At 37.5% G+C, this 15,118-nt stretch overlaps 1 protein-coding gene and 1 pseudogene across 1 annotated transcript in view; one reads left to right on the forward strand and one right to left on the reverse strand.

The window, feature by feature from the left end:
* Positions 1-15,118, reverse strand: part of TRDN (triadin) — a 386,087-nt gene that overhangs the window by 290,361 nt on the left and 80,608 nt on the right. Inside the window, exon 5 of the mRNA XM_034990493.1 lies at positions 6,541-6,600. Within this exon, the coding sequence (XP_034846384.1) occupies positions 6,541-6,600 (60 nt within the window). The remainder of the gene's footprint in view (positions 1-6,540; positions 6,601-15,118) is intronic.
* LOC118000677 lies at positions 12,155-13,220 on the forward strand (annotated as a pseudogene).

Below are 15,118 nucleotides of genomic sequence, written 5' to 3' on the forward strand. Positions count from 1 at the left end.
AAGGAAGGAAGGAAGGAAGGAAGGAAGGAAGGAAGGAAGGAAGGAAGAAGGAAGGGAAGGAGGGAGGGAGAGAGAGGGGGAGGGAAAGAGGGATGGAGAAAGGAAAGGAAGGACTGTCCTAATCTAACTGAGAAATGATTGTGGAGGAGATAGCAGTGGAAGAGGTGAGAATAGGATAAATTATAGTAAAGAGGGAGTATGACAAGGGACTGAACAGGACCGCTCTTTGTGTTTAAAGAGTTCAAAATGTCTATGGCAGGACTGTCACTCAAATACCTTCTGAAATGAGTCATATTAAATGTCCACTATAGGAGTGATAAGAGTGGTGAAGACTATGGTAAACAGTAGGTGCAGGACCCACCTAAAGACATCCACTTGTACATTATTTTAAAATACAGCCTGGTCACTGGAAACTGCTGTGGATTGTACCATGAGTTTAATTGACAGCGATTCTAACTCTGGTTAATCATTTGAAAGCATTTGAATCATTAGAAGAGCTTGACTAAAACCCCGGCCTCACCTCCCCAAAAACATTAATGGTCCCAGAATGGAGTCTGCAATGGCTATATATATATATTTTTTTTAAACTATCCAGATGACTCTAAAGTCCATCAAGTCCATACCACCCCTGGCAATAATGACCCTTCCTTCTGCAGCTTGAATAGCCTGGGCGGATAGGATATCTATTATTGTGACCAAGAATACAGAGGGATGAAGACATTCTGTGCAGTAGAACTTAACATGGGCTTCAAATACACTGAGTGAAAGAAGTCTGTTAGCTATCTGTGTTAAGTCAGATGACAGTTGTATAGGAGGGTCCAGAGACTTTTCACGCTCTACTTCTTCAGTCTTTTCAAATATCAAAATTAATTAACCACTTGGCCTCCTAAATTAATCAATGTTTTAAATGAAATGTGAAGAGATTATCCAATATAAAAATACTTGAGGTATTCAGGTCATTCTCAAGTTTTTGATTTAAGGTACATGCACACTGAGTATGAATTTTTAATGAGTTTATGTTATAATATCTTAAGGAAATTATGGCACTGTCTTGGCCACACATAAATGTTATCCTACTTCTAATATGACTAAACTCTTCACATATCCTCATCAGGAAAAAAACAAAAAGAAACAAATGAACAAATATCTGGCTTACTAAAATAAACCAAAAATAATGAAATGAAACCTGAATACTTCCTCCAAAACTGAATTCCCTAATAATAATTTTACACCTTACTTTTGCTATGTTGATGGCTAAAGTTTTATAAAAACTCTTATGACAATGTTGCTATAGTAAATTTGGTAAATTTTGCCATTCTGTGATTCCTACCTTTAAATACTTATATTTTGTACTTGGCTATCTCTGTCCTTTCTAGTATCTGACTAGTGCGTACTCTTGTTAAAGAGTAGCTCGGTGGGGTGGTTTAAATAACGACCCCTAAAAATGCATCCATGTCTTAATCCCTGGAACTGTGAATGTTACCATACATGGCAAAAAAGGATTTAGCAATGTGATTAAATCAAGGATCTTGAGACAGGGAGATTATCTTAGATTATCTAGGTGAGCCCTAAATGCAACCCCCTATATCCTTATAATAGGGAGTCAGAGGAAGATTTGAAGACAGAAGAGAAGTCACTGTGACCACAGCGGCAGAGATTGGAGTGATGCAACCACAAACCAAGTATAGCAGCCCCGGAAGCTGGAAGAGGCAAGGAACAGATTCTCTCCTAGAGCCCTTGAGGTAGTTTGGTCCTGATGACAACTTGATTTGGACCCAGTGAAACTGATTTTAGATTTCTGGCCTCTAGAACTGTAAGATAATAAATTTCTATTGTTTCAAGACACCACATTTTTGGCAATTTGTTACAGCAGCCACAGGAAACTAATACACCCATTTGGCATTTCTACCAAAAGAATGAGTACTGTCAGGTCTCATTTCTCATTTTGTTAAGTGTAGCAATAATGGTGAGGAGACCTAGAGGTGGATCCAGTTTATTAAGTACATGATGCCTGCTATGCAGGGAGGCCATCAAGCAAGGCAAGTTCAGGCTCTGTGGAAGCACAAGCAGATCAGTGAAGTTGATCAGCAGATTATAAGGTCCCAACCGTGGGGCGTCAGAGAAAAATTCAAGATCCTCCAGCTGTGAGAAAATTCTAGTACAGACCCTTAGACACAATGGAGCCAAAAAGAAGAAAGAAAATGGGAAGGCGGGGATAGTGGGAAAGCCACGTGTTCTTAAATTAGAGAAATCTGAGATTAGCATTATTAAGCATACAACTTAATAAACACATGAGATATTGAGAGATTAGCATTATTAAGCATACAACTTAATAAACACATGAGATATTGAGAAAAATCATTTAGTTCAGATAAACCTCAGTATTCTCAGTTTTAAGTGGGTTTGTAGCTACCATGTTGGATTCTTCCATGAAGATTAAGTAAAACATTAGAAAGCATAGATTAAGTACAGTATTTGTTTCTTAGTAGATAAATGCTTGTATAAGATTTTTTAGGAAGGGAAGCAGAAATACAGGGGTGAAGTGGCAAAGAAGTTAGTATAGTGTTGTGTTACAGAATCTTGGGATGACAAATATTAAGTTCCTTCAGTCTATGATCAGATGGATATTAAATGGTCCCAAATATAAGATGAGAAATAACGCAGATAAGAAATCTGCAAGGGATTGTCACTGACCTAATCAGTAGTGATTAAGAGGATTAGTTAATTAACTGATAGTTACTGTTGAAATTAAAATTTGCCAAGAATTCTTTGAATAATTTCATATATGAATTTCATAATCATTTAATCTTCACAACTGTATTATACCCATATTACATATGAGAAAATAGAGGCAACAAAAATGAATTAACTTGTCCAAGGTTACATAGGCAGTAGTTCCTAAATTTGGATTCTGACTCAGATTAATTCAAGTTAATTCAAGACATTTCTAAAAGTAGGAGAAAATAATGGTGACATCCTTTTTTGTCAAAATCATATACTGTGCTCCTGGCTTCTTATCGGATAAACATGTCTGAGTGTTTACCATGAGCCAGGGAAATGGTCTTTAACAATCATGACTCGGACCTTTAACTTATGACAAATAGCACTAGTTTCTATAATTCCCTACAATGAATGTATATCTTTTCTTTTAAGGCCTATGTGTACATAGTTATTTGTACCTATGAAGGATATCCAAACTGTGGACTACCAGATGAGATTGACCAATATTTCTTGTCATTTGTCATGTGGCTCTGCATTCCACAATGATCATCCCTTCACCTGAATTACTCATGGGCTGTGGTCTCTAGACTGCCTTATTCATCTCCATCTGGAAATTAGTTCTTAGAGGTTAGACAGAAATATATTCTAAAATATTTGGCTTTAAATATGAGTGTATTCTGCAAGATCATTTGACCTATAAAATCTTCCATTAGAAACCATCCCCTTGGAATGGAATCAGCATTCTTCAAGCTAACTTCTGCCACAACAAAATACTCAGTGCCTACAACTCCTCTGGCATGATGAAATTCCACCTGCCCATCAGGGCCATTTATATTAGCAAAAATTTGGTGAACAGCATCTTCGGTAATCCAAGAAAAGTTAAACTGTGGTTGTAAGTTTCTTTTAAACAAATGGAATAGTCCACTGAATTACTATATTAATTCAATATTAGGTCACAAGTGCAGAAATTACTGTGATCATATGTATAAAATAAATTACAACTTATTTTAAGTAGGAAAAAAAACCCAAGGTTAATTAAAATGTAGACATTAACTAACATGTCAGAGTTTATGCCTTAAAATCAAAATAAGTACTTATTGCCAGATTAAGAATTAAAGGTTTGCTCCTCAGTTCCATGAAACTGGTGCATTTTCCCTAAGAAAAATATCTGACAAATTAAACAGGGAAAAAATAGGAACAAAAGTTACCTTAGCTTCATGAATTAAAATCATCTCAATAAGGTGGATAATTATAAAAGTTATGAAAAGAAGTGGGGATCGAAACCAATTCATTGACACTTTAAAAATGAATTAGATAGCATATTTATACAGAATGATTTTGGAAATGTATGTTCTCTGGGACTACATATGCTACGGTTTTCTGTATTCCATTTGATGAGTAGATCATCTACATGTAGAGTTCCAGGGCTTTCCAAAAGTCTTCACACTCCTAAAACCTTTTTGAATACCATATAAATCCCTTACAGGAGAAAAAAAGAGAGACAAAGAGAGACAATAGGGTGTGATCTAGCTTCTATCACTACCAACATTTTTATCTCCCCCAGCTTCACCAGTACTCACCAGCTTTTTTTTTTTCTTATTTTTATTTTTTTGCCAGCTTTTTAGACTCAGATATTTGCTGGCATGTTTATAACCATCACAGGCTATTAGTACCTTGGATATATTGTGTCTTTTCTTATAAGAGTTCAGATATTTTGGTAAAAAAGTAAATTCCTAACTACCTATCATATATAACCATAACTGATACGAAATGTGGCATATAGAAAACATATTTATCTACAGATGTGAATAGTTATAAAACCACATTTATTTTCACTGAACTACCTGGAAATAAAAAGCAGGCATTATTCTACCTGGTTGAGGAAAACCAAGCAGTAAAATGGACTCTTCCATTCATACTGACACAGAAAAAATACAGAAAGAAAAAACTACCTTGAAAGCCTATTTAAGTCTTCAACAGTTGAAGCTCCGTTTTCTCTTTCTTAAGAAATATTCACTTTCCAAAATACATTTGGTCTATTCGGGGAATCTATTCAGGTACTAATCTCTAACCCAGGCTTTGAGAAATTTATTTTAAACTGCAGCCAAATTCACTGTTTTAATTATGCAAGACTCACTAGTTTAATAAGTCCACTCTACAGCCCACTGCTCAAAGTCTTTAACAGCAGGATTCTAATAGAGCCAGGTCCAAAATGTAAATGGTGCCATCTGCATCACCATATCCACTCCAGCAGCACTGCTATTAAATTAACAGTACAGTCTGCAAGATAAAACAGCAGAGACTCCAGTCATGTGGAACCAGTTGAGTTTCTGTTTAACCTCCAGCAGATTGAAACACACAGTCAGTTCAGTCAGGGCTAGCTTAGTTAATCCATACCCAAGAGCTGTGTCCAGTTTCCCTGACCAAAGGAATTAGGGACCAAAAAAAGAAAGGGAACAGTAAGAAGACATTAGTTCCCTAAGTACAAATAAAAATAGGTTTCAATTGAATAAGCTTCAATGTCCTTGATTGTATAAGGATTGGGTGATCAATCTGGATTGAATTCAAACATTAGGATTAAAGACATTGTAGCTGCAGAATGATTTAAGCTCTTCACAAAAAGGAAGTACATAAAGCATATTATAAATGGCATTTTAGGGCGCCTGGGTGGCTCAGTTGGTTAAGCGACTGCCTTCGGCTCAGGTCATGATCCTGGAGTCCCGGGATCGAGTCCCGCATCGGGCTCCCTGCTCGGCAGGGAGTCTGCTTCTCCCTCTGACCCTCCCCCCTCTCATGTGCTCTCTCTCTCTCATTCTCTCTCTCAAATAAATAAAAATAAAATCTTTAAAAAAATGGCATTTTAATATAGATTCACATATTGGTATAATTTAGGGTTAAGTAGAACTTCTATTATTTGAAACCGTACTATTTGCAACGTTGGTCTTCACTGCAGGTAATTTTACATTAGCGAGTTTTGACATAATAAATATTAGACAAGATTCTATTTCTATCCAGAAAAAATTATTTCCTTTTCTGTCCAGAGCACATATTTGCATGATATGGAATTATGAGATTTTAATTTTTGCCCTGACTCACTTAAAAAGCATGCGAGGCTGATCACTGGGGAATCCTCAGCATATTTAGAAATACATCCCTTTGAAAGCTTTTGTTTCCTATACATTTCTTTAAAGTTTTATGACTACAAGGGCCACTCCTAGAAAAGAGATGCTTGTAAAACGAGCAAGACAATGCTGGCCATTATTAACATGCCTCTAATGCAAGATTGCAGTTCAGTTTCTGGATTCACTTGAGTTGAAAGGGATATTAATCATCATGTTGTCACTGTCCATGTACCCCTTGAGGCTGTATACGAACGCTGCGGGGCCATCGCAGTGTGCAGCGAGGCAATATAATGACTGCATTTCTGTGCCAACGACTTTAAAGGTACTGCATGGCATAAAAAATTCAAGGTTAAAAAAAATTGAACTTTGACTTGCTACAGTAACAATATTCAAAGAAGAAAAAGTATTTACTAGTAAGTCAACAATTATATTTACAGTACTAGCTGAGAAGGAAAAACCAGTTGTAAATAATTTAAACATTGTCACATGTTTTGAAGTTACTTTGATTCCAACAATTAAATATTACTTATATATTTATACCTGAAATTAACCGAGAAGTAAAGGTACTCATTTAAACACTATCAAAAATGTTAAAACAAGGGAACACTCGACATGAAAATTTTCCTTTCTTCCATACGAGCACACAAAATATATATCCTAAATAAAAATAAGAATAAACACGAAATTAAACCGTTACCTTTAGTTAGTATTTTCCTCTCAGGTTTCTCCTGCTTTTCAGTCTTTTCTTTGTGTATTTCTAGGAAAACACAGAATTTGTAATTTAAAAACTTTTTTTGAAAATGTACAAAATATAAGCTATAGCTATGATCTAAACTTTAAAATTCTACCATGAAGTCTAAATTTTTCCTAAAGGGAAAAAGTCATTGTAACATAATGCTACATAAATCACTCATTTATTGAAATAAAGAAAAAGTTGGATTTACCTCAAAATTAGTGTTATTTGAAAAAGCGTAAGCACTTACATAAATGGGGATATTTTGTCACCATTTTCAGTGCTAAAATTGATCACAAGCTCTAATTATGTTTTATTTCAATTACTCTCAATTCAATTAAGAATCCTTAGTAAGAATGTCATTTAGATTGAGGAAGATTTCATTTTTACATATTATTAAGAATTTGTGAAATGAACTGTAACTACCTAATAGGAAATATATCTCAGAAGTATTGACTCTAAGCTATGTTTATAATCAGAACTTGACATTGCATTTAACCAATAATTACTGCATGCAGATATGACCCATTTCACGGAATAAGTCAGTTACATTTTTTCCTAAATATCAGGTTTTAACAAATATATTTAATTTGCTGCTAGCTTCAGTATACATACATCGCCAAGGCTTGGAAAATGAAGTTAATTCTGAATTCGCAGTTAATTTGGATAGACCTAAATTAAATATTAGAGTTTACAAATACGATTACTACCTCTGAAAAGTGACTTAATAGCGTGGTTTTTCTTAGAAAAATGCTAATGAGTTTTACTTATTTATTTATCACAACTTTATTTCACAGATGATCTGAGATGGTTCTAATCACTGTACACATTTTAAATTCTCCATTTGTAAATGTGAATTTGCATTTTGTGTAATTTTTCCAGAAGCCTAAAATCAAGACCAACTGTCGGAAATTCCTAAGTATCTTCGGAAAAGACAGTGACTTTCACCTGTTAAGGAGGTAATCGTCACTTTGAAAATCTCCCCCCTTGTCTGCCCCATGAATCCCCCAACACATTATTTACAGGGCCAACCCTTTACCCTTAGCCCATCCCTGACTTTGATATGGCAATAGAGATACAAAAGAGTTAAGATACTTAATCACATCTCTGATAAAATTTCTCCAAGTTTCAAAGAAAGATCTTCAAAACCCATAGGAATCCATTTTTCTGCCTCTCCCACCATTTTTTAAAAAATCTCTTCTCTATAGGTCTCTAAATCCTACTCCAAGTGTGGTGTGTTTGCCAGATATCTGCTGGCCACTTACCATCAATTCTTTCTGAGTTGGGTGAATCATTATTTGGGGGTCGAGTGGAGCTGTTCTGTGCAAGCTCTGGTATGTAGCAGCATCCCTGGCCTCTACCTGTTAAATGCACGTAGCTCCACCCCCCGTCATGACCATAAGAAGTGTCTTTAGACATTGCCAAATGCCCCCTGTATGGCAAAAATGAGCTCCCAAGAACATGCTCAGATGACTCAGGACAGTATTACTTTTGCTTATCCTGTGCTCTTGGTTTCTACACTATTTCTATAATTATGAAACAAGAATGTGTTGCACTGTAAATTATCGTATAGAGGTATATGTATGAAAAATTTTGATGTTTTTAAAGAAACGGTGCCCAGTTTGCAAAGGCACAGTAAAGTTGTATCTTATAGGCTATAGACAATAAAGCTAACATAAATCTTACTTAACACACAACACACAAAGAATTTATATCTTTAGAACTGCCTAAGGATATGAGATAACCAACCTAATCACTTTCACTAGCTAGACCTATACTGCCCCAGGCAGTAGCCACAGGACTTATGTGCATATTAAGGACATGATATGCAGTTTGTCCAAATTGAGATGTGCCATAAGTGTAAGTATATACTGGATTATGAAGACTTAGTATAAAAAAGAATGTAAAATATCTCATTAATGATTTTATATTAGTAACATTGGAATGATACGATCTTAGACATATTTAGTGTGATCATTTTGTGTGTCAACTTGGTTAGACTACTATCCCACGTCATTCAAATGAACACTAATCTAGGATTTGCCGTGAAGGTATTTTACAGAAATAATTAAAATCCTTAATCCATAGATTTTAATTAGCAGATGATTCTGGATGACGAGGTTTCCTGGAGAGAGGGAAGAAATTCTGTCTGGGGATGACAGCTTTCATCCCTGCCCATAGATTCAAGTTTGCCTGTGATTTTCCCTGCCTGACTACTGTCCTATGGGTTCTGACTTGCTTAGCCAGTCCCCACAATCACATAGGCCATTCCTTGTAATGAATTTCTTAATACATAAATATATCTGCATAATCTTCTACTGGTTCTGCTTTTCTGGTTGAGCCCTCACTGAGACCCTGATTAGGTTAAATAAGACACATGATTAAAATTAATTTCATATTATTCTTTTTACATTTTAAATGTGTGGCTACTTGAAAATTTTAAGTTGCATGTGTGGTTCACATTATATTACTATCATACAGTGCTGGTTTAATCCTAGGAGCGGGCAGATGACCTTTCTAAAGCCTTAGTCATCCACAGGGTTAAATCTTTACAAGTGAAAAAGAAAATTCAAAATTCTCCCCTGTCAGTACTGTCTTACTTCCTCCCTTCTATTCAGACCAACAGAGGCTGTGGAGATGATTGGTGCCTTGTATAACTCAGGCCAATAAAGCAAGCAAAACGCCAGAGATTTAGAGGAGTCTTTAGATATGCCAAGGGAGTCACCTTTAAGGGATAATTTCTTACTCCTAGTAAGAGTTGATTTGAATGCAGAAATGGGATGAAATTTTCTAAATTAAAAGCTTACATGGAATGCAACATTCATTGTGAGACAAGAAGGCCTTGAAATTGTCATTTAGAAGAATATTTTTCCTTTAGAGGTAGGCTTGCGTGTGTGTGTGTGTGTGTGTGTGTGTGCTCCACAGACATCTGTTTGGCCACTCAGAAGAACAAAGCAGAGGTTCTGCAACTCCCACAGGAGGATCAGACCTGAGTTAGAACTTTCTGCAAGATCAGGCCTGGGTAATCCTGTCAGAGCTTCCTAGCCTAACTCCTTCTTGGGGAATACACTGGATAGGGTGGCAGTTTGTGGGACTACACAACAATGTTGGTCCACAGCTGTGTTTCCTGCAAGGTAGGTGGAAGTTTGCACATCAGAGAACAGACATAAGAAGCAGTGATAGGAGCCACCTTGGCACCCCTTAGCTCTAGCTGTTTGTTTGTTTTTTTATTTGACAGAGAGAGAGCACAAACGGGGGCGGGGAGCGGCAGGCAGAGGGAGAGAGAGAGAGGGAAAAGCAGGCTTCCCACTGAGCAGGGAGCCCGATGCGGGGCTCGATCCCAGGACCCCGGGATCACGACCTGAGTCGAAGGCAGATGCCTAACGACTGAGCCACCCAGGCGTCCCGCTCTAGCTCTTTTGTACACAGAAGCATCTCATCAGAAGGGAATGAGCTCTAGATTGTGACCAGAATTGAAATGAGCAGGCGTCCATCCTGGAGGGAAAAAAATAAAGGGAAAGAAGACAAATCTCAACAAGATTGGGGGTCAAGAACACCATTCATGAAAAGGCAAGGGGGATATGCGTTGCCTGCACCGTTTTTCAAACCCACGGGAGGGAGGTAACCCTAAGGAGGAAGGTAAAATCCAGCATGTTGGCTACTTCACAATAAGTTTTCCTTAAGAAAGATAAAAATAAATGAAGCTAAAGGAGCATGAGACTGGGAAAAAAATGGCAATGCATCTCTGAGTATTTGTTTTCCATTCTATGGTAACTGGAGGAGCCGATACAACCCAGTTCTGTAACTCAGACCAATCTCAAGGACAAAGCCCTAATATTTTATTTCCCTGATTCTGAACTTCAGCCTTATGCAAAGGACAGCCTCATTGCTCTGGGCAGATCTACTTAGATTTCTCACAAGTGGCGGCGGGGGTCGTGGACTAAAATACACACACATACATAAAATCTTTACAGCTCACAGTGACATATGATGACTTACACAGACATATTTCTGCAGGAACATCATCAACTAATTTTTTAACTGATGATCACTTGGAGACCATTAGTATTTCTACAGCGGCATGGGTAGACTTGCACAGCTAACCTTGTAAAGGTATGTAAACCTACATTTCTCTGCTTAGAGAAGACAAAAGAAATTTATTCCTTATGATTCAAACTTAAGGATAAATGCAATCTCTCTCTCTCTCTGCATGTTTATTGCAACATCTCATTTTCTTTGGGGATTGGATTCTATGACTAGCGTTACTGCCTCTGCCTATGAGCCAGTTCTGTCTGCTTACACTTGAGCTGGAATATGATAACCGTTCAGGCTCCTGTCCAATTGAGTAACAACGTGCTACCAATTTGGACTTCAGAAGGATATTTTTCTCATAAGCAGATGATGTTTGATTTGTTCCTCTCGGCTGCTCTTTCCAGCTAAGAACCGTTTGTATAAGAATGCAAAATTAAATTTTAAAGATTCAAGTCACTAAAGGTAGAACTTTATTGCCCTATGGTTTTCGACAAACTTCCAGGAAAAATAAAATTTCCTATATTATGTTAAAACCAGCTTCCAGTTGTTTAATATTTTCCATAGACTGGCGAATAACTCCATTTTTTGGTAATATGACAAAAATGTATAATTGCATAAAATTGCATTTAACAACATGACACTCTTTAAGAACAGTTCACTTAAACCTGCACAAGTCCTGGATACAAGGGACAAAGAAGAAGGTCAAAGCAGGCATCGTTTACCTCCAAATATATGTGCATTGCAATTAGATTAGCGTCCAATGTCTCTGAAGACGTAGTAAGTCTCAGCACCAGATGCCAGTTGGAATCATAAGGCATTTTGGTAACTGGTAAACCTTAAAGATCATTTTGCGGCTTAGAAGGCACAGAGGTCAAAGTATCTCCATCCAGGTGTAAGCCCGCCCACAGTCCCTTAAGGATACAAGTTTATACTTGAATTTTGAGAATTGGAGATAGGAAAAATAACATGGAGAAAGAGTGACAGCTATCTCAATGGATATGCCAGGAGGCAAAAGGAAATTCCTTTTTCTACTGAGTCATCGGTAATTTTGCCTAAGAAGAGTGAAGCATTACTCCACTGATGTTTACTGTGTCGGAAATGGGGTAAGGGCACTAAAAGATTTACAAAACAGACAAGTTATTTCCACAGAATGTGGGAAACATATTCCAACTTTTTTTACTACCCCTGATTTTCCTCTACCGCTTTTCTCCAGATGTACAGGGAAGTACGAATGAATATGAGACGTGGAAAAAAAATTAATGTCTCCCTTTTTTGATTCTTACTTTCGATTCTCCCTTTTTCGATTCTTCGATTCTTACTCCCACTCGAAAACTAAAAACATTTGAAGTCATTAGAAAATTTGATCACACTAGGCTTTCAATGCATTTACAAATTTCTTTCATTTAAGGAACGCGGAGAATTTCAACCTTGGATTTTACGCTTTATGATTCAAGGAAGGTAACAAGGAAGTATACCCTCCTCAGCCAGCCTGTTCTAAAGTCCAAAGGCAAACAAGAAATGAGGTTAGAGTCCAATATCTCTGAAGACTTGTGAAGTGCTGGGAAACAAGAAGTGCAGATATAATAATTTATTATGTTGCTGAAAATAAGTAAAAATCAGTGATATGTAGATTTTTCATTATTTCTACATTGCAATGATCATTACATGATTATTGTAATAATTATCATATGGAAAATGGCATAAGTCTACATTATTCTAGGCGAAGATGCAGCTCAAACCGATGGAGATTAACCCCGAGATGCTGAACAAAGTGCTGGCCCGGCTGGGGGTGGCCGGCCAGCGGCGCTTCGCGGACGTGCTGGGGCTGGAGCAGGAGGCTCAGGGCTCGGTGCCGGCGCCTGCCTGCGCGCTGCTGCTGTTTCCCCTCACGGCCCAGCATGAGAGCTTCAGGAAAAAACAGACTGAAGAGCTGAAGGGACAAGAAGTCCGTCCTAAGGTGTACTTCATGAAGCAGACCGTTGGCAACTCCTGTGGCACCATCGGGCTTACCCATGCCGTGGCCAATAACCAAGACAAACTGGAGTTTGAGGATGGGTCAGTCCTGAAACAGTTTCTTTCTGAAACGGAGAAGCTGTCCCCTGAAGACCGAGCAAAATGCTTTGAAAAGAACGAGGCCATTCAGGCAGCCCATGATGCCGTGGCACAGGAAGGCCAATGTCGGTAGATGACAAAGTGCATTTCCATTTTATTCTGTTTAACAACGTGGATGGCCATCTCTACGAACTTGATGGACGAATGCCTTTCCCAGTAAACCGTGGCACCAGTTCAGAGGACTCCTTGCTGCACGATGCCGCCAAGGTCTGCAGAGAATTCACCGAGCCTGAGCAAGGGGAGGTCCGCTTTTCTGCTGTGGCCCTCTGCAAGGCAGCCTCATGCCCTGGGGGGATGTAGCCTTTTCCCACCCCTTTCCCTTATATGTGAAACCCACCCTCACCAATGCAGTCCAGAATGCTTCAGTACTTGCGGAACACAGCTGTTCTCCTTTGGTTCTGCAGTTACGCTCTTCCCCTGGCCACACCCAAGCACTAGCAGAGCCCAGCTGTCGATCGAGCAGTTTGGTATAAGCTTCAGATGGTGAAGCATTCCCCTCCCCCGCCATGTATGTATTGTACCTCAATAGCTAATGCTTTATTTTTTTTTTTTTAAGATTTTATTTATTTATTTGACAGAGAGAGACACAGCGAGAGAGGGAACACAAGCAGGGGGAGTGGGAGAGGGAGAAGCAGGCTCCCCGCAGAGCAGGGAGCCCGATGCGGGACTCGATCCCAGGACCCTGGGATCATGACCTGAGCTGAAGGCAGTCGCTTAACCAACTGAGCCACCCAGGCGCCCATCAATAGCTAATGCTTTAAATGGCTACTACTTTGGTTTGCGTCTGTAAGTTAAGGCCTTGGATGTGGTTTGTTTGTCCTTAAAAGAAATAAAACTTTTCTGCTGATTAAGAGATGAAAAAAAAAAATCTACATTATTCTAATATAATTAAAATACGCATTTTGTTAGGAGAACTAGACATAGATAACTTGTTAACAGATCTATACAAAGATATTGTTATCTCTGACATGTATTAAAATACAACGTAGTGTTTAAGATAATCGACGCTGGAATCCATCTGCCCAGTTGAAATTTGATTTCTTTACTTACTAGCTGTGCAATCTTCATTTCTTCATCTGCAAAATGAGGTTCTTTTTTTTTTTTTAAGATTTTATTTATTTATATGACAGGGAGAGAGAGACAGTGAGAGCAGGAACAAAAGCAGGGGGAGTGGGAGAGGGAGAAGCAGGCTTCCCACGGAGCAGGGAGCCCAATGTGAGGCTCGATCCCAGGACCCTGGGATCATGACCTGAGCCGAAGGCAGACACTTAACAACTGAGCCACCCAGGCACCCCCAAAACGAGGTTCTTAATAGTACCTTCCACATAGATTTACAGGAGGATTAAAATAAGTTAAAACGTAAAGATTTTAGTATAGCACCTGATTATCGAGTAGCATCCTGTAAGTATTGGCTATTATTATTATTACTTGTCTCTCTCACTAAATTCTAAATTTGATGGGGGCAAGAATTATGTCTATTTTGTTCCACTTTAATGTTGAGTGCACAATGGTGACTATCATATACTAAACACTTGATAAATATATAAAAATTTTAAAAATAAATATTTACATAGGATTATGAGTTATAAGCTCGTACATAATATAGAAAGTGGTGGTGGATCATATCTCACCTGTTCTTTATGAACCTACTCCTGATTTAAGTACTGAAATAAGTATAGTTGAAAGTTTTGAGAAAGTAAAATGTTGCATTTCTAATCATTTTTACCTCTTATTAGAAATCCTGAGGAAAGTTGCAGAATTTTACTATTTGTGGAAATAAAATAATGTATGTGAAAGGTATTCATAAATAGCAACACTTGTACAAAAATTAGATTTTTTTCATGATGTCTTTCTGGAACACTGAAAAGCTATATAATAATCAAAGTAAGGATATTGAGTATTTTTAGTTTTTTTTAAATACCAGTACTAATTAATACTAGTACTAACACTAATTTTTAATACTAATACTAAAATAGTTTTTAATGTTTTGCCTTATTTCAAAATTTATTCATAGATGTTTATATAAAAAGTAAGTCAATCTGAATTGAATATATTATACTTGTAATAAAATGTTGACAATAAAATATCATGTCTATTTCATTAGAAACAAGTGGTGGCAAGATTTAAAAATAGGACATGCGACTTAACATAGCTTAAAGGAAGGGGTCCAAAATTTCCATCTCCTTTTTTCTACATGTTAGATATTACTGCAACTGTCTAACATTCCCTATTGATGCTTACTTATAGTATTTCAATGATAATCTGCATTCTCCTTTGTCTGATAGCATTTGCTTATATACTTACAGTATTTTATATACAGAAATACTGAAATTTTGGCATCTGTTACACATATTTATGCTGGACATCTGAGAAGGTAAGTATAGATTTTAGCGATCCT

Source organism: Mirounga leonina, unplaced genomic scaffold (genome assembly GCF_011800145.1).
Source record: "Mirounga leonina isolate KUSES-001 unplaced genomic scaffold, KU_Mleo_1.0 Mir_53, whole genome shotgun sequence".
NCBI classification, from domain to species: Eukaryota; Metazoa; Chordata; class Mammalia; order Carnivora; family Phocidae; genus Mirounga; species Mirounga leonina.